Source organism: Aulonocara sp. 'chitande type north' Nkhata Bay, linkage group LG14 (assembly GCF_057382095.1).
Source record: "Aulonocara sp. 'chitande type north' Nkhata Bay isolate Kocher_YH1m ecotype deep benthic linkage group LG14, A_spYH_male_GT1.1, whole genome shotgun sequence".
NCBI lineage: Eukaryota > Metazoa > Chordata > Actinopteri > Cichliformes > Cichlidae > Aulonocara > Aulonocara sp. 'chitande type north' Nkhata Bay.
In genome coordinates this window covers 15774258-15798747 of record NC_141357.1, presented here as the reverse complement: position 1 = coordinate 15798747, position 24490 = coordinate 15774258, and the positions used below count along the sequence as shown (strand labels likewise).

General features: G+C 42.1%; 1 protein-coding gene across 4 annotated transcripts in view; it reads right to left on the bottom strand.

The window, feature by feature from the left end:
* Positions 1-976: 976 nt before the first annotated feature.
* dscamb (Down syndrome cell adhesion molecule b) overlaps positions 977-24490 on the bottom strand; it is a 134405-nt gene continuing 110891 nt past the window's right edge. The window contains exons 12-33 of one of the 4 annotated variants that reach the window (XM_086261168.1): positions 21483-21679; positions 20918-21014; positions 20661-20789; positions 20350-20517; positions 19722-19792; positions 19037-19280; positions 18178-18324; positions 17076-17231; positions 16842-16981; positions 16567-16720; positions 16281-16398; positions 16032-16198; positions 15463-15561; positions 14289-14477; positions 13226-13516; positions 10671-10847; positions 10290-10320; positions 9935-10050; positions 9691-9855; positions 7923-8123; positions 7205-7507; positions 977-2340 (exon numbers count right to left, since the gene is read on the bottom strand). In XM_086261168.1, the coding sequence (XP_086117294.1) occupies positions 1838-2340; positions 7205-7507; positions 7923-8123; positions 9691-9855; positions 9935-10050; positions 10290-10320; positions 10671-10847; positions 13226-13516; positions 14289-14477; positions 15463-15561; positions 16032-16198; positions 16281-16398; positions 16567-16720; positions 16842-16981; positions 17076-17231; positions 18178-18324; positions 19037-19280; positions 19722-19792; positions 20350-20517; positions 20661-20789; positions 20918-21014; positions 21483-21679 (3863 nt within the window). In that variant the 3' untranslated portion in view covers positions 977-1837. The remainder of the gene's footprint in view (positions 2341-7204; positions 7508-7922; positions 8124-9690; positions 9856-9934; positions 10051-10289; positions 10321-10670; positions 10848-13225; positions 13517-14288; positions 14478-15462; positions 15562-16031; positions 16199-16280; positions 16399-16566; positions 16721-16841; positions 16982-17075; positions 17232-18177; positions 18325-19036; positions 19281-19721; positions 19793-20349; positions 20518-20660; positions 20790-20917; positions 21015-21482; positions 21680-24490) is intronic. The other 3 variants (XM_086261169.1, XM_086261170.1, XM_086261171.1) reach the window with 3 other exon arrangements.

The following is a 24490-nucleotide window of genomic DNA, read 5'->3' as shown; positions in this document are numbered from 1 at the left end:
AGATCATACACCTCGAATGCAACCTCTGTGGGTCTTGGACTGTGGTTTTGAGTTTTGAGATGTTTAGTTTCTCTAGTTTTGTATTTTTCATCAATCTTATTCTGTAATGTTGTTTTCTGTTCTCTTTATATTGCGGTTTGCTTTCCTTACCTCAGTTATCTGTGCCTTTAGTTCTTTGACAGTTTTAGTTGTTAGTTTGTGTATTTCCTGCCTCTCTCAGTCCTGTCACCGTCTCTGTCTGTTTACCTTTTGTCTCTGTGTAAAGTCTGCATTTCTGCTCTGTTACTTCCTGGTTAGTTGTGAGTCTCTTCTTTTGTGTGCGTTGTGTTCAGTTTCCAGCTCTCCCAAGTGGAACAGTTTTGTTCTTTTTGACAATCTTGTCACGGCTGCAAACACCCCTGCACCCGGTGGACCTTTCCCTACCACACGTTTCACTTCTAGTCAACTTTCCATTAATATTTTCAGCAGTCAACTTCTGTGGCTTCGATGCATTGTTCCCCAATGACAGCTGTGTGTACTGAACTATAGTGATACAAGGTATTTGCACTGTCTGAATAGTAATTTACTCACACTGGAAATTAAACATTTTAATAATTTAAGATACAGGATTTCAGATTTTCATTAACTGTAAGCTGTTATTACCAAAGTTAAAACAAAAAACAAAAGGTAAAGGAAAGCTTACTTTTTTAATTATTAATCTATTTTGGATGCACTAGTGTTTGGATTTTGCACACTAATGCATTTCCAGGAACAATCTTCAAAGTAAAAAACTTTGAAGATTGTCAAAATGATGTTAAATATGCAGAAAATCAGGCTGCAGCCATCAGGAGGTCATTGATCAAACCTCTTTTAGATATTACCAGATATGGCTGCCCTTTTTTGGTAAATTAGGAAAGTAGGTGGAAAGTATAAGAACAACCAGGTTAAAGAAAAAGGAGGGATATTGATCTTTGGAAATATAAATCAAACTCAGATGTGTGCAAACATGACTAAGGACTTTATTAACCAAATCATTTTCCCCATAATATCCACAAATAAAAGTGATCTCTTTATATATATTCACATTGTATAATTTCATAGTGTGACAAAAATTCTCTTTCTCTGTCTCTTCTTTTTTTTTTGGGATGTCCAGCCATTCCTATTAATTGTCATTGGATCAGTCGCCATGCAGTCGTCAGAAAGGTTGAAAAACATTACGATTGGTCAGCATTGGCGGTCACGTCTGGGGTCTCTCCTCTTCTCCTCTGTTGGCTCCTTGTAGTGCTAAAAACCCCCTCAGTTTCCCAACCACAGATTTCATCACACTGCGACAATAAAACAAAAATAAATTAAGAAAGCAACGTTCTCCTGCAGAGTCCTCCTCCCTGTCCCTTCTTCTTTTTTAAATATTTTCTGTTTTATATAATAATAGTAATATTAATAATGACTATAATTGTCCTTGATATAAATTCAATAGTATTTTTTTCTCTTTCTCAAATTTTAAATAAATCATTTTGGCAATCCTCATATTTTGTCACTTTAGAATAAAAGAATATTCAAGTAGAAAATAAAAACTGTGAGAGAAAATTTCATCAGAAGAGGAGCGAGGCGTGAGAGAATGAAAGGTGTGAAAGCAACAGAGAAGAGCGAGAGAGGAAACAAAGAAAAGAGTGAAAGAAAGAAAGACAGACTCAAAGAAAAGCATCCACTTCAGACGCATGTCAGAAACAGCTCTATATACAACAATTTCTGTTGTGGAAAACTGTCCGTCCTGTGCCTTTCGTCTGCCTCTTGTCCTTCCTCCTCCAGTGTGTCTGCAGTAGTCCTGTTGTCTGAAGCAGTCCTCTGTGTCCCAGTGTTATACCAGAGTGTAAGACTTGGCATAGGGGTTGTTGCTCTGTTTCAGGTGTCCTCTGGAGTCCAGCAGTGACTCCTGGGAGGTGCTAAGCTTGGCAGCCTGTGCTTGGGCTAGATCTCCTGAGGAAGGGACCTCTCCCCGGACCTCACCACGGGCCTCTCCCCTCTCCCGGACATCCCTGTGTGGGAGGGTGGAAGCAGTTCCTGGCTGCCACTGCTGAACCTCCCTGGGTGAGGGCACTTCCATAGGGGTGGGTTCCATGGGAGGTGGCCTCTTCAGGGTACGGCTCCTCTGGGGCTCCAGGCAGGTCTGACCCATGGCTCCTCCGCCTCCTCTTGTTTCCCCTGTAGCACCGGCACCACTTCCACTTGCTCCAGCACCACCTCCACTGCTGCTGCTGCCACTACTGCTGCTGACGCCCCCACCTCGGGCTGGAAGAGGCACGCCGCGGTTCAACAGGAAGTCCATACGGAGGTAAGGCGGCAAGTGGACCAGCTCTCCTCCTGGGAGGTGACACACAGGAGACAAGCAAAAAGACTAAAAATGCTGTCAGCTTCTAAGGTGTTTGTGAAACTAACTAATGTCCCACTCACAGAGGCCTAAAGACCAGTTGGAGACTGCATGGCAACCACTGGTTAATGAGAAACCACAGCAGGAGGATGCTTGCTAATACTATAAAGTGGTCACAAAGAAGTATGCAGCGCTACACCCAAACCTCCTTGAGGTTGCTTGGTTGCTTGCAGATTGCTGCAGTTGCCCACAGTTTGTACTGAAGACACTGACATGTCTGGAAAACACCTTCGTCACTTACTCACAAAGCAGTAATGAAGAAGTGAGGACTGCAATGGAGTTGCACCTTTTGAATCATGTTGGTCTCAGTGCTGAGGCTGTGAAGGTGAATTGTTCTCCTAGTCTGGCTGGTGCTAGGTGGTTAGTTAGAGAGTGTTTGCAGACAAATCTGTGTTTTCCATGCAAATAATCTGGTAGAGACCAAGGTGCAGCACCCAGGGTTCCTGTGACCAATTTCACCCAGAAAACTTCAGCAACTACTCACCATCTGCATATTCTTCTCTAGAGACCGGAGGTTGCCAGTGGGGTTACCAACCTTGGGTAGCTTTCTTTTTCTCTGCCCATGATGGAAATATCTGTCTTTTCTATCTCTAGCTGCTAAATGCTCAATTACATAGATTCTAACGGTTTTGGGGGGCGAGACAGTTTATAATGGGTGTCAGGATGTTTTTTTTAAATCATTTAGCTTCTGTGTCTGGAGGAAATGCTAAGACCAGTGGGACTAATGAGTAGTTATGTTATGCACCATAAACCAAAGCAATGAGGTGAAAGCCATTAAAATGCTCTGCAGAGCTACTGGCAATAGAGTCGGGTGATAATTCTCCTTGGCTTCTTCATCACAAGATTACACGCGGTCATTTGCTGATTTGCTGAAGACATCGATTTGGGAAGCGTTATTTATTGTCAGCTATCAGGGGTATTTAAATCAATCTAAGGCACTGCTTCAGTGAGGAGGAAATAAAGAAATCTTTGAGATATCATTTAACATAAGCTGATTTTAAGAGATGCCTCTGCTTGCCCTGAAACAGTGAAGCTACTTTCTGGGCTCCCTGCTTGTTCTTCCTTCCCCTCAGTTTAAATTAATTGCACAGAGCCGGAAAAGAAATCTATATTTAATTCACATTCACGCCGGTACATTTTCTCACCTTGGGCCCCTCTCGGGATTATGATTCACGACTATTATTTTAATGTAATACCAATCTTCGCTATTTGTGAATCTATTTAATTTAAGAGTTGGTATTGGGAAAAGTGTGCAGGAGATAATGTAATAGGAAAGTGAATATTACAGTGTTAACTTTGCTATCACTGTCAGGGACGGATGCAGTGGCTCTCTCCTCTTAAAGCGATGAAACTGAGTTATGGCCTTTGTCTCTGCCACCGGCATATATGTATGACATTCATTCATTTGTCAATTTGCACTTTTCTCTCAGTGTTTCACTGCAGGAATGAGAAGAACCTTCAAAGGCCTGTGGACACATAAAGCAGGTCAGATTTAATATCTTGACCAAGTGATAAACTTTGACTAAATGCTGTCCTGTCAATTGTTAAATAATCCTGTGAGGTGTTGGATTAGGAGAGGCGCTTTGGGTTCAGCGAGTTTACTGCTATTGTATCCATTCTACTGAGTGGATTACATGTTTAACACAGCAAACAAGCCAATCTCAAAAGAGCGTCAGGTTACCAGATTGGGTGCTCTGCGGCGAGATTGAACACTTGATGAGCTGAGCAGCACCTGCACTGTTTCATTAGTCATGGAGCGTTTATGTTTCACGGGAGCAGGGATCAACATTTCAACACGTGTACAATTTAACGCTAAAATAACATTTTCAACGCATGCACTCTCTCTCCCACGCACACTGACACACTCACATGTACTCGGCCCACACATGCACAGAAGTATACGCTATATGTAGACCCACACTTCCTGCCTGCACAGCATTAGCCGAGGTCATGTTTGCACTTTCAGCCCAACGTGACCTTGGAGAATGGATTTCTGGGTTCACGGGGAGAATGAATAATTTACTGTGTTTCATAACAAGCCCTATTAGTGCCACCAAAGATGATGAATGAGGAGGAGTGTTGATTGAATTAAATATAGATTTAAGTGATTCCGTGGGGGCTCATTAGAAATGTGGTTTGAAAATTCATCAGCCAGTAAATTTCCGATCGTTCAGTAATGGGGCGTTATGTGTAGCCACGATACAACCGCAGCTCTCTGCCAAACACATTAATCTGTGCAAGTGTCTGTTGCCTTATCGCTGTAGTCTTCTGCAAAGGATATTATGTGTGTCGTTAAGGAAGAGCTACGCGCAAAATATTTACAAGCTGATTGTGCGACGATTGCTGCTCATGGCCCCGTAAATCCAGAGGATTTGTTGCAAAGGCCCAGTGGAAAGCAGCACCTTTGACCCCTGCATGGACAGGTTAGGTGAGCTCATGTCACTCAGGTGTAATAGAGACAAATATAGGGTTGAAGTCAGGTCATTTACCCACAGTCAAGCAAAACAACCTCCACACTGGGTCTGTATTTTTTAGAATTTACAAGTGTGGAGATGTTTTAAATGAGCTGTCTGGCATTTTGGGAAAGTCACTCTCTTCTAAGAGCTTGTTGGAAAGATCGATACTGCTTTCACGTCTGTATGGCTACACCTGCAGAAGCAAGCATGACATGGCATTAAAAATGTCTTTTAAGAAGTTTAATACGCCAGCGGTCCTGGGCAAGTGCACACCATAAGTGATGAACTACGCCTATCATCCAGTTTCCATGCTCACCTGTGCTTTGGATAGCACTATTTCCCTGTAATTGGACTTCTGTTGGTCTTTGAAAACATTTAAACTCTCATTCAAGAGGCTTTTTCAGTCCCAGGTAACTGGCCAGGAAGGTCTTCTGGGGACTTTCTCCTTTTGGAGATGATCCTGAGGGGGACACGTCATCACAAATAAAAGAAGGCCCATTCCCTTCTTTTTTCAAGCTCTCAGGACTACCGTGACCTGGGTGACAGAGATCCTGCATCCACATATTCAACAGTAATATGCATACAATGTTTCTAAATAATTTTGGCCAGATTGGTTAATGTTTTGCATCTCTCTCTCTCTGTACTCTACAAGACAACTTACTAATAAATAGAGCTTTGATAAATCTTTGTTAACTGTAAACTTCCAGAAAACCATGTAGTCATTTTATAGTCCATTAACTGCAAAGGCAGCAAAATACACAATGCTTATACAGCTAAGAAAAGCCGTACCTACCAGACCTGGTGTCAATTACTAATGTAAATGACACCAGGGTCTCAACACTCCGCGCTCCCACACCAGCCTGAAAAGAGTCTGGTATCACACTGACAGGTCTCCAGTGTGGCGGTAAAGAGCCGTTTTGTGCCGAGTGACAATAGGCAATAGAGATTAGGTTGACTGATAGCCTTTAGCCGACCTCTCTCTCCGCTAAACTGGTGATACGAGTCCGCCGTCCTGTGCATAAATGTTACAAACATAATGAAGCCTAAGAGGCCTCAACCCAGTCAGGTCAAACTGAAGATTCTGGGATGCTTATTGTTGAGAAACAAAATAACAACAACACAGACCTAAATTTCCAAACACCTTCGACTCTGCTAATTATCTGCGGCCCCAGAGATCAGAGGGGATGACAAAAGAGCTGTGAATACGTGTGTGTGTTTTTGAATGTCTGCGCTTCTGTGTGTGGCCAGCAGCTTTGCAGCGGGACTGCCAGATCTTGTAACTGAGCTGCAAATCTCCCAGGAGGAGCAGAGGGTCACGTAAGGTAAGACTACAAACCGAGAGGAGAGAGCACAGCACAGCAGGTCTACCTCAAATTGCAGAAGTAATGAAAAACTTTGGAGTCAGAGTTTAAAAAAAAACAACAAAACATACGTATCAATTACTAGTAAAACGTTTTTTTGTTTTCTAACAATGACGAGCTTCCCCGGGGTTCAGCAGGGAAAACTGCATATTGGAATTCTTCTTGTTGCTTTGTTAAGGGCCTAAAAGTTGCCAAAACAAGGAGCTACTCTCCCAGGAGGCCTGTAAAGAGCTCTGTACTGGTTTAATGAGACAATACCTTAGCACCAGCTGGGTGAAGACTAAGGGGATGCATCCTTAGGATGGGAAGCTGATGGCAGCTGAATTAAAGCAGAGGGTGGCCATAAAGTGAACTGACTGGCTTCTGCAGAATAATATGTGGTCATTTACAAAACAGCTTAAAAACCAAAGAGACCAAAGTCACTGGTTTTGTTGAAAGACTAGAGAGGTTAGAGAAAATCTTTAATGTAATGTGATTTAGCTGTTCTGCCCATTACACAAAACTATACCTGCCTGTCGGCTTGTAGCTCGTGTTGTTGTAGCTCGTGTTGTTGTAGCTCGTGTTGTTGTAGCTCGTGTTGTTGTAGCTCGTGTTGTTGTAGCTCGTGTTGGCTGCTACAGGAGAACAAAAATCTTTCCAGGACATGTTTGCTCACATTGTTGGTGAAGAAGTAGCTCAAATTTTCCTGTGCGAACCACACAGGTGAGAGAGGTGCACATGAAAGCAAATGGATCTCTGCAACATCTGTTAAGCTATGTTCAGATGAGCAACCCAGTCAGTCTCAAGCATGTGGCATAAATGATTGCAGCTGCCCACATTTTTTGTCTTAGATTTCTGGTTAAATTCTCTCAACGAGTTTTCCTAATGAAGAAGACGAATATAGAAGCTTTTCTGTACATCTAAATGCAGTTTACTGTCAGAAAGGGTGGTTCAGCTACGAACTGTGTGTACGCTGGGCGTGACAAACACCACATCCTCACCAGGTCTGTGCGCTTTGGGCACGGCCATGTTCATGACCCTGCTGACATCCTGAGGTTTGGGCGGAGAAGCGGTAAAGCGGCAGATGCCCGACTCGGACGGTGTGCTAGAGGTCAGGCTGTCGGTGTAGTCGTTGGTCCCTGCTGTCATCTGTTCAGATGAGGTGTCAGAGATGAAGCACTCGGTGATGGTGAACTTGGCATGGCGGAGCTGTTCCTCCATCTTGGCATGCTCATAGGCTCTGGCCAGCTCCTCGTAGGTGGAGGAGGCACTCTCTGTTGATACCATGCTGCTCCGTGCGCGATCTGAGGGTCACAAGTCACACATCGTATAGCACGTGCTTAGTTATTGTAAAGAATGGTGTATTATGAAAAGCTACGGTTTATCATATATGTGGATTATTGCCGTATTTCCTGTGCTTTTCAGGTTTATTTATTATTTAATGTGTTTTAAATATAAAAAATGCGTGGGTTCAAGTTGGACTTGTACCCTGCAATCTTCAGCCAAGAGTACGCCCCAAAACTGCAGTTTGGAATAAAAAACTGCAGCCCAAATGATTTGGATTGCAGAGAAAAGCCAACGTGATATTCATGCTGACTCTTCACACTTGAACATCTCCCAACAGCAACACGATTTCCGTCACCTCCTCCAACTTTAAACCCTGAATTCTACCAAGGGCTACATATGAGTCCATGTTGTTTCTGGACAGCACTGCTCTACCTGTATCCTGTGAGGGGCTGACACTGTAGCTGTCGCTCTCTTTGTCCACAGATCCAGTGGCACGCGGAGTGGGGAGTCTCCAGTCAGTGGTCAGGGTGTGTGAGGAGCTGGTGGGGTGTGGCCGGTTCAGAGTCCACTGGCTGGCGTATCGGCTCCGTGCTGCGGCAGGACCAGCTTTGGCAGTGCGTCTGGCAGTGGGATCTAAGTAAGGACAGAGGGGGTTGCACTGTTAATGAACACAGGTAATAATTTTCAAACCACCAAAGTCCTCTGACACAACAAAAGGCATATTTTTTAGTTTAACTATTAGTTATCTAATAAATAATTGTTAAATGACATGGATAGATCTATTTAGTCCTAGCAACCATTGCAGAGTCCACCACACATGACAGGCACGAGACAAATGGATGCGAACAAAAAAACACATTTTTTCCGTAACTGTGCAGGGATTTAAAAAGTGAATATGTGCGTTTCCTGCTGGGCTTTCATGTAAAGCTACAATTATTCTCTCTAAGAGAACTGAACATTACACTCAATCCAATTGTCTCATTGCAGACAGACACACAAACCGTCACCTATCACCCTGACCCAGACAGACTACTGGTCTATTCACTGCTGGGCAGATTCAGTCTTTAAAAAAGGCCTGGATTGGATCTGTGCAGAGAAGAATAGTGCTGGTAATTGTAGTAGGTCAGGCTGTAATTTTATCTGTGCGGATGGGGGGATAAATGATGGAGGTGTTTGGCCAGCAGCAGGGAGGAGGAAAAAAAAGCAGAGTCAGCATCTGGGTTCATGCCCCACCGGACAAATTAAACGACCCAATCGTGTGGCTGTTTGATTAAAAATGACTGCAAATGCGTGTGTTTGACTGTGATGAATATTGGACTCGTGCCCATGTTTTCAATTTTATGTGAGCACAGATATGCTGTTGTTCTGTTTATGTCTTGTTTATGTGTTGGCAGATATCAAGTAAAGCTAAAAAGCACATGTTAATGAAAATTAAGAACTTTTCTGATGAATTACAGTCATATTTTTTACAGTCAAGAACCCTGCTGCTGTACTTTTGGAGAGGGAGGTTATCTCACCCTGTCAGTTCAGCACCTTGAGTCTTCTACTATAAAGTAGAATATAATCATTCCATTTAGTTTTGATTTACATTTCAAACAGCCTGTTGTAAAATGAATAATTTAAAGTTTAAGCCATTTAATTAGGACAAAATGAACCGCGTGACTCGGTGTTACAAATACCACAATATATTGTTAGGTGAATCCATCTGCAGCTAACTTTCTGCACAAAATCACTTTGGTACATCACTAAGTGTGTGCATTGAGGTCTGCGTCTGTACTCGGGTCCAGCTGGCCAGTTGGAGCACGGCAGTCAGATGGGAATATGTCAAGAAAAGGCAGGGAGATAACAGCTCTTCATCACTTCTGCTTCAGTGGGACTCAAACACCAGAAGCCCAGCTGTTGTGCTTTGTCATCTCACTGCTGAAAGGTGGTACAATACTCCACGTGAGCTGCCTACTGTTAAACTCAGACCGGCTAGAAAACCCATTTGCTTTGCATGTACTGTACTTCAGCGCGATTTGCACTGAAAAGCTTTTACTGTTTGTGTTTTATGGTGTAAGATGAAGCTGCAGAACAACCAAATAAAACAATATTACTGCTTTATCCACAAGACAGTATTCAACAGTATGCTAGAAGCACAGCACAGCACTTGCAGTAGTATTAGTATTATTAGTAGTAGAAATAAATGTTGAGCACTGACGGTGGTGGGACTCACTGGTTCCAGGCCTAGCATCGGACACATCCACCAGCGGTCCAGTGGCCTGTGACAGAGACTGGTAGTGGACTGTGTGGGTCACTGTGGAGGACTTCTGTTTATTGGTCTCCCCAAAGTCATTGTCTGTCAGCAGCACGGTAGACCTGTCATCTGCAAAACGGAGGAAAAGACTTTAAGTATCGTCCATATTTTACACTTAGACGCACAAGTCTGACTTTGAGGGCCTTACCGATTGTCTCCATGGTGTCTCTCTCCTCGATGAGGAGCTGTGCTCTGGGGATGTCGATGTGCATTCTTAGCGTTTGCTGCTGCTTGTTCACTGTGTCAGGGGTCCGGGTGTTCTTACTGAGGAGATTAATAGGAAAAAAATCCTTACTTTTCAGCTGTGATTTTGCACTATATTGCAGAAATGCTAATTCAATTTAATTTAAGCTGATAAGTAGCTGTAAGAAAGCAGGAGGGACAGTGTGCATGCGATATATTTGATTCTTACTGATGGGCACTGTAACTCCGGGCTACACAGTGATTTATGTTCCCCGCTCAAAGGAAAGCTGTGTGCATAAATTAAAATTAGGAACACATACCTCATCAGCATTTCTGCCAGGCTTTTGGCATCTGTGAAGTCAGCAAAGAGGCAGTTAATATACTATAATAGCACTGTCCTAGTTGATAATCCACAGCAGCGCTAAGAGTCTACAATCACTGACAACAACTCTTACAGAAAGGCGCCAGGTGCAAAATACTCACAGAGGCAATTTCTTCATTTTAAAGGCAAACTAAGCCTAAAGTTTTACATTTAAGATTAATTACACAACACATTTTTGTCCGAGTGCTTATCTGTGTAATGGAGATCAGGTTTGCACACAGACATGTTGGGTTTATGGACCAGATTTACACTTCACACTGTAAACAGAATGCAAATTCATACAAATTATAAAAGCAACACAACTTAATCTACAACCCACCTCTGAGTCTTTTGAGCCTCTGCTCCCGCCTTCTCCTCTTTAGCACCATGAGCATAATAAAAACCAGCACAGCCACCACAAGAATAGAGGTGATGGTCACCACCATCTTCAGACCTCCACTGCCTGACATGTTGTCTGAGATGGGATCTCCTGTTTTCAGCAGAGGAGGGATGGTGCCTTGAAAGGAGGGTGAAAAAACAACATTTGTTAACATTTTCAAATACTTTGCTTTTGAATCTTCAAAAACATTTAATATTCTACAACAACAAAGTGCTGTTGATGGTTTCCTGCAAGACAAACACTGAAGATAAGCTTTTATGCAACACAGTTAAAGAATACAGGGATGATAAGATGCTGATTCTCTCTTAGGATGCTGCTTTTCCACATGCGTGTTCTTTATTGGGATGTCACAAAGGATTCAGCCGAACCCCAAGAGAAGACTCGAGTACTCATGACCAGTCGGTGGATTTAAACCTGGTTAACATGGTTGCAAACCTTTGCACACTTTTTAACTTGCAAAAATATATGTATTTGTGACATTTTGGTGCTGTTTTAAACGGCATGCACATTGGCAACATTGGATCAGCTTGTCCATTTCCTGTCTATGTTTGTGAAGTAGCTGTTTTCATCTGGTCTTAATTTATTAGTTAAACTATTTTCTTCCTGGTCTCAAAACCTTTTCAGTTCAATTCAATTTATTTTTATTTATATAGCACCAAATCACAACAACAGTCCCTTCCCGGTGCTTTATATTGTAAGGTAGAGACCTTACAACAATACAGAAAACCCCAACAATCAAATGACTGCTTTGATTAAGCACTTAGCAACAGTGGGAAGGAAAAACTCCCTTTCAACAGGAAAAAATCTCTGGCGAAACCAGCCTCAGGGAGGGGCAGCCATCTGCCATAGCTGGTGGGGGGATGATGGGGAACCAGGTTTGTAGCAGACTGAATATGTGGTGTTAAGTCCGCAGGACTGCTTCTCAGCAGCTGCATTAAGCTGTAGACCCACTCTCACACTCACAATAGCATCCACACACACTTGTGTCCCACACACACTCACTCACATACATGCATGCACGCACACATAACACCCTTACAGGCAGCTTACACATCTCAGCAAAGCTCTTCAAAGGAAATAAGTTAACCGTCTGGAGAGCACAGTGCTTACAAGTTCCTATCCTTCTTCACAGATCCTTTGTGCATGACTGACACAATCTGTAGCCCAAGGCAAATAGAGCGACGCCACAGCCCATGGAGAATCAGAAGACCATCCCCATTCTCTTACTGAGCCTTGTTCAAAGGCTGATAAAACAGTGGGACAGACAATCTAAATAAAAAATACATTCTCGACTGTAGGCAGAAGTGCAGAATGGCACTTTATGGTGTAACGCCGACTCTGCGAGCAGCAAACAGCACCAGAGTATTTAACAGAAGCTTTACTGAACAGACCTCTCAAGTCTGAGAAGCAACGAAAGGATCACACTTTTGCTGTAGTGTTTCCTCGGCTCAGAACAGCCTTCGATTCAAGTCTTCCTTTAACAGTTTGACCCTTCTTAACAGCTAATATATTTTGATTCTTATTATGAGCTATTTTTGTGTATTTTTCATGTAGGATACCTTGTTATTCATTTCAAATTTTTCTGCTCATTGGAAATATTCTTCAAACTCTGGAACACTCTACAGTTTTCTGTATAAATAAACAATTACTATTATTATTACTGTTAATTGCAATCATTGTAAATACACTATACGGACAAAGGTACGGGACCACACCTCTAAATCTTTTAATTTTAATGTTTTTATTGCCACAGCTGTATAAAATCAACCACCAAGCCATACGGCAGGGGTGGGCAACTCCAGGCCTCGAGGGCTGGTGTCCTGCAGGTTTTAGATATCACCCTGGGTCAAAACACCTGAATCACATGATTACTTCATTACCAAGCCTCTGGAAAACTTTAGGACATGTTGACGAGGTCATTTAGCCATCAACTGTGTTGGATCAAGGACACACCAGCCCTCGAGGCCTGGAGTTGCCCACCCTGCCATATGGCCTGCCTTTACAAACATTTGTGAAAGAATAGGTCGTTCTAAAGAGCTCACTGGAATCGAGTGAGGTACTGTAACAGGATGCCACCATTGCAACAAGTTAGTTTCTGGAATTTCTTCATTCCTAGATATTACATGATCAATTAAAAATGGTTTTATTGCAACATGGAAGTGTTCAGCAACCAGATCAACTCAACCCTGTAGTGTTGATGGTGTTTAAGACTCCCCAGCGCTCTGCTGACAAGTTCCAAATCTGGCATCAACATCTAAGTATGTTTGACCATATACTGTAGTCTTGGGCTCAGACTGGTTTCTTGCAATAGAATGACAGGGTTAAACATTTCCCAACAGACTTTCGTTTTAGTAAGAGCCCAATTTTGCTAATAACATTTCTTCCATCTACTTTTCACATTTTTAGTATTTCTTTAAACATTTTTATGATTTTTTGAGTCATCCATGATTCATCCAAAGATCCATAACATGCAAACTGTTAAAATCCAAACTCACTTCCATCAGCATTCAAAGTAGCAAAGGTGATCCTCTTCTCTGCTGAGCCGGCGCTGTTGGTGACCTTCATCTGCAGTTCGTACCACGTCGCCTCCTGCAATTCGTACAGGATGTAGCTCTTGGTCAGCGATGTGCGCTGGGCTGTGGTCCAGGTGCCCAAGTCCACTGCTCGGTACTCCAGTATAAAGGAGGTGATTGGACAGCCTCCGTTATTCCAGCCAGCCAGGTTGAGCCTGGCCCTCGTGGAGTTGATGCTGGTGAAGAGTTCATGTTCTTTGGCAAATTGAGGTTCTGAAGAGAATACAGAAAGAAAGTTACAACTTTTGCAAGTAAATACCAACTGACCTTGAAAAACAAAGTCAGTATCAGTGATTGAAATCAAAGTAGCTTAAGTATTATTTTAGATATAGTTCACCACTATTTAGCAGATATCTATGTCTGCCCGCTTGGTGCACCCACACATGACTGTGTGGGTGCACCAAGCTCGCCACTGAAGCTAGCTAGCATTAGCTGCTAAATGTCACCATCTTGTCCAAATATGGATTCCCTCATCTAAGCTCATGAATCCTCTCTCTGTGGGAAAACTGTAACAACTATTTTTGCTTTGACTGCAGAGCACATAACAAATTTATTAAACACAAATAAAACAATAAACACAAATATCAAAAACTTGTTTTAAAACTAAAAATTATAAGTAAATAACTTTCATTTGGTCATATGATCTTCTGCATTTTTGTAAAATAGAAAAAAAAAAATCACAGAAAACAACAATAATTATATTTTAGCATTAAAAAAGTTTTCATTAAAGAGCTTGCACCTAACTGGTGCATTAATCATTGCAGTAACATTAAAAAATATGTTATTAATTACCAGTACTGCTAATTTGGGGTAGGTGTGGCATAAAGTTTGTTGTATAGGGTTAGGGTATATTATTTATTTTAAAAGCACCCTTTCCTGGTCAACTATACCCAATGTTGTAGCACTGCTGTTCGCATATTAATACTTGTTAGTATAATAATAATAATAATAAAAATAATATTTTTTTTAAAAAAGTACTCCACACCTTTCCCATGAGTCTTAGCTTCAATGATCTCACTGATGCGCCCTGGTCCCACTGCATTCTGGGCCGTCAGAGTGAATTTGTACCACGTGCCACACTTCAGGTTCTCCAGGCGGTATGAACGCTCGCTGGGGCTGATGGGAAAACTGCCCCACTGCTCACTGTTATCTTCTGAGTACTGCAGAATGTAACCTGCGAGGAGGAGAAAGAGGTATGAATGAAGACATGACACAGTATATCTGGAGTGAGCTGAGTCCGAATAAATTTGATATTTTTCCAGTAATACATAGTAAGCTTGTGTTCCTACCTTTTTAATATATTTATGGCTCCACAGTTAATTATTGGATGTAAGAAAGTATTTTGTTTACAGAGACAAACATTTGTAGCCTTTAATTCACCAGAATGTTTTCTGGTCCTGCATTTATCATCAAAGGAAAACTCTCAATAATGCTTAGACAGAGGCTTATTCTGGAAATTCCTGGAACAATTTCGAAAAATGTTATGACACGGAAGAACTTAAACATCTAAAAAGGATCTCAACTGTGAATCAAGGCAAACAGGTCCAACTATTTCAGATAAATTTGGCACGTATCGGCTAGGAAGCTGAAAAATTTAATCACAGTTTGTTTATAGGTTTTGTGGTCAAAGGATGAGGAAAAATAGACCAACCGCTCATCACAGGATCCCGAGAAAAGGCTGCATGCTAGCCTGCAAACAGACATCAGTAAACTTGCAGTAGATGTGTGTATTTTGGTGATGGCTGTTGCTTTGTGCAGGAAAGCAAAACAAATATCACAGAGAAGGTATCATAGACAGCTTCTTTAACGGCTCCAGCTCTGAGCACAGGAGCCCCTCGATTATGTGCAATGATAAATCACTACAACTAGTCTCAGTGTGATTACACTTTCTTTAAGATGGAGCGCTTTAATCTTCACTTAAAAGGACCTAATCTTCCCTGCTGCTTTTTAATCTGGCTTTTAGGACTCCAGTATTGTGCTGCACCAGCAGATAATGAGACACGAGCAGCAGAAATGGGGGTCAGGCCACAGTTTGTGTGTGGTGGTGGTGGTGGGGGTAATTGTTGTTATATAAAGGTGTATGTTGTTGACCATCCACTTCCTTGTACTGTCTGTTGTATGTGCACATGTTATGTTCTGTGGATGTTGGACACCCTCACCTCTGATTGAACTCCCTCCGTTGTCTCCTGGTATCCATGACAATGTGATCGATGTGGTGGTGGTCTTGGTCACTGTGAGGCGTGGCTGATCAGGTGGTACTGTGGATATGAGGACAAACAAAGGTCAATGCTCGGTTAGTCGCTTGGATTAAAGTGTCTCATGGTTCACTTGATGCAAGTAAAAAGTCAGTTTACTCTATATGGTGTTCACTGTAATTAGGAATTGGGTTGGGCACCTTGCTGTCTTTAGAACTGCAGTAATTCTTCGTGACACAGATTCACAGATTTTGGTTTACATTGGTATGACAGCGTTAAACAGTTGCTGCAGATTTACTGGCTGCACTTCCATGAGTCCATGAATCTCCTGTTTCACCAGATCCCAAAGGTGCTTCCCCGTTCTGATCCTTGGTTTGGTCTTGACCATGTCTATACGCCTAAACCCTGAGCGCTGAGTTTGTGCCGTGTGATTGGCTGATTAGACATTTGTGTTAATGAGCAGCTGAACAGGTGTACCTCACCCAAATGCCAGTGAGTGTGTATATAAAAGGTAGAAAATAAATATTTCTTACCTTGCACCTGCAAATTGAGTGTGATCTCATCTGACCCCCAGTTGTTGCTGGCCACACAGCTGTAGTTCCCAGAATCCTCTGCTTTCACTGTACGGATGAGGAAGCTGCCATTGCCGTAGACAATACGACGACCATCCACCAGGACGGGTGTAGGTGTCCCATTGGTGCTGGAAAAAGGCATGAAAATAATCTATCTGTATCCTGCTGACCAGTACTACATGCTTGTTTGTGCGTCTGTGTGAGACCTACTTTCCCTTGAGCCACTTGATGGTGGGAGGAGGGTCTCCAACCGCCCTGCATGGTAAAACAATGTCCTTCATCCAAGGAGTGGTCACTGTCCCATTAAACGTCAGGATCCTAGCTGGAGCTAAAAGCAGCACAAAAATAAGTTACTGTTCCTGTCTTCTTATAAGTTTATGCTCTGTGTGATTAAAGCACCACTATTAAAGGAACCATGCAATTCCACTTAAAGAAATAATCCGTGGGAAAATTCCTACATGACACAAAAAAGGCCAGTTTAGTTAGGATTTTGTACCTTTGGCCAGAGGCTGCACTGTGATTTTCTCACTGTTGTTGCCGTGACCTGCAGCAGTCACAGCCACCACCCAGATACTGTACTGTCTGGTCAGAACCAAGTTTGGGATCCTGTAGATGTATGCATCTGGAGAAGCTTCAAACTCACTCATCACCTGTGAAGCGAAGGGACGGAAAGGATTAATGTATCACTGGGCAGCATCAGCATGAGAAAGTGCAGAGAGGCTTGTGAGGAAGACTGAAGAAGACCATGAAAATCTTGTGGTATACAAATGCTATTACCATCGGATGCAGGTTGGAGCAGAAGACGATGTATTTCCTGATGATGCCATTGAGTTTGAGCGGAGGCAGCCAGGACACGTAGACTTCTGAGCCACTGGAGGCCGCGGCCTTCACTCCTGCTGGAGGCCCAGGAACTGCAGAGGAACAACACAGTGCCATTTACACTGAAGCATTTTCCAGGAGCAACTAAACTATAGTCAACGGGGAGTTATCTGGTATTTCTTATACCATCCTCTTTGGTGCGGACGTAGATCTGTTCACTGCGGACACCATCTCCAGCATTTGTGAAGGCTAACACCTGGATGCTGTAGTTGGTGTACTTCTCCAAACCATCGAGCTCCAGAGAAGGCTGACTGGTGGTCATATTTCTGATTTCTCCCAGTTCTGACACAAAAAAAGAAACATGTTAATAAGTCTGAATGTATAAACTGCGGCAGAGTAGAGCAAGAGCAGTTAATTCAGCTCTGAAAAGTTACAAAACTATCCCCCTTCAAATGTGATAAAACTTAGATAAAGTATTTTAACCCGACAAAACTTTATTATATTATTACTCGGATTTTTACTCTACTCTCATCTTCTCTTCCCTCTCTTCTTATGTCCTGTCACTCAGAGCTGAAGCAATGAGGCTCGCTGGAATTATTGCACTGTGAATTATTGATGGCGCCCAGCCAGACTGCAGGTTCGCTCACTGCTATACTGCTATATATTCACAGGAAATACAACCACAAATCTTCCCTCTGTGAACTGCAGGCTTCGCGTTTCTACTGCTGATTAGCATTTGTGAGCAATCAGGATGTAGTGTAACGCACCGCTGATTGTCCAAAAGTCACATGCTGGTCACAAAATATGAAAAATATAAAACATGCAAGTACGTTTATAATCCCAAGGAGATAAAACTGCATGAGACGTAAAAAAAAAACAAAACATTATTATTAATGCAACAAGGTGGCTGGAAATCATATTTAAACCTTTAAAAATGGGTAAAAATGAGCTCATCGTTCTGCTGCTAACCACAAACAGGATGAGTCAGAGACAAAGCACCATGAGTGTTGAATAAGTGATAACTGTCCTATACACACACACACACACACACACACACACACACACACACACACTGAAACAGCTTCAAAACACCATTTTACATCATATTGTTGCATCTTGACAAAACCACAGCGCCACCTAGTGCCTGGGTAAGCAAGCAACAGCAATGAAATAAAGACAGGGACCAAAGGATTGGCCTAAGTGGCAACTAAAAGGTGTGTGTGTGTGTGTGTGTGTGTGTGTGTGTGTGTGTGTGTGTGTGTGTGTGTGTGTGTGTGTATGCTAGCACCTCCGTCAGGCAGGTTGGCCCAGTAGATGACTCTGTAGCCCTGCAGGTTCCCGTTCAGAGCCTCCCTGGGTAGAGGTATCCAGGAGAGTGAAATGACCTCTGGAGACTTGGCCACTGCCAGAACATTTTCAGGAGGCCGAGACGGCACTATCAGAGACAAGGGAGACAAAAAAAAGTATTGAAGTGGAAGCATAATGGAGTCTTTTTAAGGAAAAGTACCCTCATCTAGGATATTGAACAAGTATCCAAAAATAAATCACACAAATACCTCCTGCCACCAAATATTAAGTCAAAACCTCCATTTATAAATCATTTTATTTTACAACTATGATTATTTTAAAATGAGGGAAGTTTATGATATATATTTGCATCCTGCAGTGATTCTGATATGTTAAATGTATTATTATGTTGACTAAGTCATATTCTAACATTAAATACTGAATGCATTCTTTAATTTTGGAAAAGAGATGTGTTTTGAGAGACAAAATAAAAGGTTTTAAATAAGAACAAACACTTTATTTTTCTTTTTAAGTTTGTATATCCTTCTATGTTAGAGCCCCAGACAGAAGAGAAGCTTACTGTTTGATGTAATGCAGTTCAAAATATGCCCAGTAGATGGAAACCTTTTCACGAGAATAGCTTTAAGGTTTTGAGCCCCTGCTCATTTAAGGCTTGATGTGAGAGGAATCTGAGAATATGCTGATCCAGTTCAAAATATCTAAAACTGCTTCAGTTACAAATACAGAATAACTAAAATGCATTATTATGCTACAAACTACTCTAACTGCTAAAGTGCAACATTTTCAGTATGGCTGCATGGAAATGCACCAGGTAAGAGGCGCCCACATCCCCTGCTTACCATCCTCCAGTGTCTTAGTGACCACTTGCTGTGAAGACGGCCCGGTGCCTGCTCTGTTTGCAGCCTGCACCACCACACTGTACTGGGTGAATTTCTTCAGGTTGTCCAGCACGATGCTCTCTGTGGTATCGCCCGTGCTGTCCACACTGATAATGGTAAACTGGTGGCTCCCACCGGGGCTGTACTCCCTGTAGCCCACCTGGTAGCCACGGATCACACCGTTCTGCAGGTGTTTCTGTGGAGGCTGTGAGGAGAATCAGGAAGCTCAGACTTACTCAGATTCTTCCTATTGGGTAATTCTGAAATACTTTATGGCTAATTGTGTTTTATATTTGAAATAATTACATTAATACTTTGTCTTATGTCAGTCCATACATACCACAGATTTTAATCAATGCAGCTGAATACACTTAATTACTGTGTTCATTTCATTGTTAAATTCAAGATATAATTTTTACTTTATTGCAGTTTGTTTAAATTCCTGAAAAACACACAAAAAATAAATTAATAAATAAATAGAATGGCAAATGCAAATCAGTATTTGGTCTGTATTTGGAAAAATTCGGCTGTAAATTAAAAGACTGTCTAGTGTTTATTCTCGATGACTAATGAGATGCATGAGAATAGTCCCTGTGTATGAATGGCTCAGCTCATAAAGCGGCACTTAAAAACTTTCAAACAGCACCTTCCAGGAAACTTTGATGCTCTGTGGGGAGGTGGGCTCTAGAGTGACATCTTGTGGAGGGCCATCAGGAGCTGCAAATGAAGCACATCATTTAACGTTATTAAACACCGCTGGGTATAATGCGGGGAAAGATGATTCACTGTGAAATTTCATTTGTTTTCAATCGCGTTCAGCTACACTAGATGGTGCTGTTGAGCTAAGATTGCATGTTCCTCGATGCGCTTGCTGATTCATGACCCCAGCAGGTTTCACCTTAACTTAATAATAATTAAAAAAAGAAAAAAAACTTGTAACATCATCAACTTTAACCTTAAATAATGTGAGGAATGATATATGAATTTTAGCACTTTATTTTAGCAATGAATCTGATAAAATGTGCCATTTTAATGTGCTGGAATGCCTGAGGGAGGATCATTATAGGCAATAGAGGGTAAGTGAACACTGATAGAGATGACTAAAAGCAACGGTGGACTGAGCTGTTTCTCAAGATATAAAAAATGATGATGACCTGCATTTAAAGCAACTGCAAAATAATTACGTGCATGACGACTCAACAGGTTTGCGAGGCCGGAGGAAACAGGCTCTACGTTAAACAGAATATCACTCCCCCAAACTGAAGCTCACTGACCTGCTTCATCAGTAGTGATGGTGAGCTCATTGCTGGGGTTGCTGTTGCCGATAACGTTCTTGGCAACCATGCGGATGTTGTAAGTGGAGGAAGGGTGGAGGTCGATAATAGTGGCCTGGTTGAGCTGTGGCGAGACATCTTTGGTTACCTGGGCTGATAGCCATGACGCTAGAAGAAACAAAACACAAGCGGGTGAACACACACTGTCAAACAATCGATAAAGGTTTTGCTCTTTTATTAATTCTGGATTGTTGTTGTTTTTTTTAGTTTGACTCGTGATAGTTACATCGCTCCCCTCTCCTCGCGTCTACCTGATTTGTTCTTGCACTCAATATCGTATCCTGTGATCGGGCTATTTCCATCGAAGCCCATAGTCCAGCGGAGCGCTATGGTTCGATCTTTGACATCCCTAATCTCCACCTCGGGAGGGTCAGGAGGTTCTGTGGAACAGTAAGTTTGAGAGAGAAAGAGATACGAAATATCTCAAACACCAATAAATCACTCAAAACTTTTTCCTGAAACCAATCCACTGACACAAAAAAAAAAGCTGAGGTGAGTTGAAGCTCACCTTGCACTGTCAGCTGTATGATGCCTCGGTCCTCGCCGAAGGAGTTGATGGCATGACAGGAGAAAAACCCAGAGTCCTCGCGAAGAGTAGGCATAATCTACAGAGAAACACACCAAACTCGAGGCTTTCAAGTGTGCAGAGCTTTGCTATCAGGTAGGAATCTAAAACACTGTTTCATCCTGAGTGAGTTTAAAAGACAGCAGGGCACTGAACTCATCTCCAGCACTTTCATCTTTTAATTTGCGATAAACTAGAGAGAGGCTGGACCTCCACTCGATTATCTCTTGGCGTACATTGCTTCAATTTACTGCATTACATTTGTACTTGTTCATAATGTGTATTAACCATTAAATTTAATTGGAAAATACCTCCTTAATAATTAATAATTCATACTCAAAGATTAATACAATGAGAATGTCTTTTAGCCCGAGTTTTCCTCTGCCCTGCCTCCTCTACTCCTCCCTTTCTGCTTTCCATCTGTCTGTACAGATAAAATGACTGAAGGTTGGCGTGCTCCCCGAAGATTTGAAATGCGTTTCGATTTACAGTGAAACCGAGCACTTACCACGAGCGTTGAGATGACTTCGTCGGCCACCTCTTTGACAGTGACCACATATCTGCTGGTCTCGGGGTTGATAATGCGCTCTTCTTTCTCCCAGCGCACCATGATGGGTTTCTCTCCGTGAGCTATGCAGCTCATCCTCTTCTCCTCACCCTGCGTGGCAAGAGTGGTGTTCGGGTAGGAGGTGATCATGGCTGGTACTGAACGGAGAGTTGGGTGGGTAATGAGTAAAAGTGAAAAGAAAACAATATGGTTTACTGTATTTATTTGTTCTTGAACTCCACTACAGTAGCTTTGCATGATTCTCTGAAACAAGCTGTTTTAGCGCCTCTCCTTTTAAGGCCAACCTCCCTTTGAGCAAACTTTCAGAGCAAGAGTTAAACTTCAAGTAGACAGGATTACCCTGCTCACAGCCACACCCACATAATTGAGATGACCATATTAGGGATATCCCCTCTCTTTGTCATCATATCGAGCGAAGAGTAGAAAAAACTCCACTACATACACAAAGCTGACACACACAAATGTATCTACCTATATACAGAAAAAGGAAGGAAATTTGTTTTGGGGTGTGAAGGGTGACTATTTCTTTGTTGCAAATAAATCCTATATTGTTGGAAAGCCTCTTTATTTCCCTTTAAATATCGCCTATGTAAGGAAAATGCATTTGTGGGTTGAGCAGCAGAGTTGAGTAGGAGGGTTGAGCCCATGAAAAATTTGCCAAATATTCTCTGTCAATGTCAAACAGCTTATTTTGCTATTGACTCTTGTTTGGGGTCATTTATTTATTTAGATACACAGCCACAGCAACCTGGAACATCTTCTCAATTCCCAAATATTGGAGGTAGTCTCTGATAAACCCGGCTCTGTGGGGGTTGAGCACTGTCATCTCAGAGGATAGAGTTTGGTCTCAGACGGTGGAGATTTGGGATTGCCTGGAGTCTAACCCCAACAACTGTGAACACTTCTGAGTTCCATCTCACAGCAGTGTTTCCTCAGATTTCAATCATCCGATCCAATGAACAAGACCAAACCAGAGTCAATAGTTCTTCATGGGTGCAACCCAACTGCTCAACTCTGCTGCTCAACCCACAAATATGGCACCATTTGAGGGGAAATAAAGTAGAAGATTTATTAATTTCCTGACTGTTAGTGCTAGGTTTCTCTATATGTGGATGTGACATAATGCTTAATGTGTATGTGCCACTTTGGAATCACTACCTTCACGTTTTAGCATAGAGTTTTACATCAAATTAAAATATATCAATATGTATTTCCCAGAACATGGCACACTCTACTGTGTTTCTTGTCTAATGCTGAGAAAACTCTATTTCTGCTTTTTTGTGACAATTATGACAACCACTTAAACACTCCAGGGACCGCCACGAACTCCTGTTTGAGTCTGCCTGTCTCTCCCAGTACTTAGAAGACTGAAAAGGAGCCTTTCAGGTAAGCCAGCGCCTGCTTTGATAAAGACAGTGAAGGGTAACGTGCTCCTTTCTGAAGATGAGGTAGAGGAATGGAGGAAGGAGAAAAAAGCAGTGACTCCTGACTGAACTCCCTTCGGTCTGAGAGTGGAGTCGGTCTGGCTCTACACCGTAACCGCACACCAGGCTCATTAGCAGCACATCTAGCCCATGTGCGAGTGTGTCGTTCAGCAGAATGAGTATCTGTTGTGAACGTCTCTCACCCACAATCTCTACTCACACTATTCTCGTACTCACACTCTCTTTTATTCCATCTTTTTCTCCCTTCTTACACGAAGCTGTCTCCTGATCGTAACACTCGCAGAGACTTTCAGGTGCTATTCACACCATAATGATCTCTAAGGTGTGAAGCTCCTGAATTGGATTACACCATATTAGCTCCTGCAGTCTGAGCAGACTGAATGAATATGTTAATCTCCATCGAAGAGAGCATTATCTCAATTATTATTATACACTTTGCAATTCAAGTAAAACAATTCAGAGGATCCGACTGCTGTCAGTAGTGTTAGACAGCACATCGAAATCAGCAGGAGAATATGGTTATGGGAATCACTCCTATTAGAAAAGCTGTAATTACAGACAATACTGAATCTTAAAAGGTATCTAAGCAGACAAATATGAGCCACAGATTTCAACAAATGACAATAAATAATACATCAAATAATGTTTGCCACATGTAAATAATGTTTTATGAAGTTTTTTTTAAGTTTTATATTAAAATTGTATTCACAAGAGCATTTGAATAAATTGTAAAAGCATATTAAGGACATTCATTTAAATCTTGATTTCCACTTGGGATTATGCATGTCCTTACCTGCCAATTGTCACCCTAGCTTTCTCTAGTCTACAGTGCTGTGCAAAAGTCTTGAGCCATCCCTCATTTCCTTATATTTTACTAGGGACATGGAAAATGGGACATGGGTTCAGCAACTGAAATGTGCAACCATACATAAGAAAGAGTTTGTACGATTCTAACCAGATTCCAACTCAATATTTGTTATGTCCGCCTTTATTCTTCAACACAACCTGAGCTCTCTTAACTAACCTTTCTTGTCATTTCTTCAAGTAGTCTTCAGGAATAGTTCTCCAGGCTTCTTGAAGGACATTCAAAGTTCTTCTTCGGATGTTGTCTGCCTTTTCCCCCCATCCTCACTCAATATGGTCCCACACTGCTTCAATAATGTTGAGGTCCAGGCTCTGGGGAGGCCAGTCCATGACTGACAGTGTTGCAGGGTGTGTTTTTCCTATCCAATATCCTTTTACTGCATTGGCCATGTGTCATTGCCATGCCATCAATTCTGATCAAATCTCCAACACCACTGGCTAAAACGCAGCCCCAAACCCTGACAGAGCCTCCACCGTGTTTTACAGACAGCTGTACGTCTCTCCTGACCTTCTCCCTACATACTGATGATGATTAGAGCCAAAAAATGGATTTGTCTCTTCATAAGACTAGTTGCCACTGATTTTCACTTGAGTTTTTTGTTTAACTGGGCATACCTTAACCTTTCCTTCCCATATTCC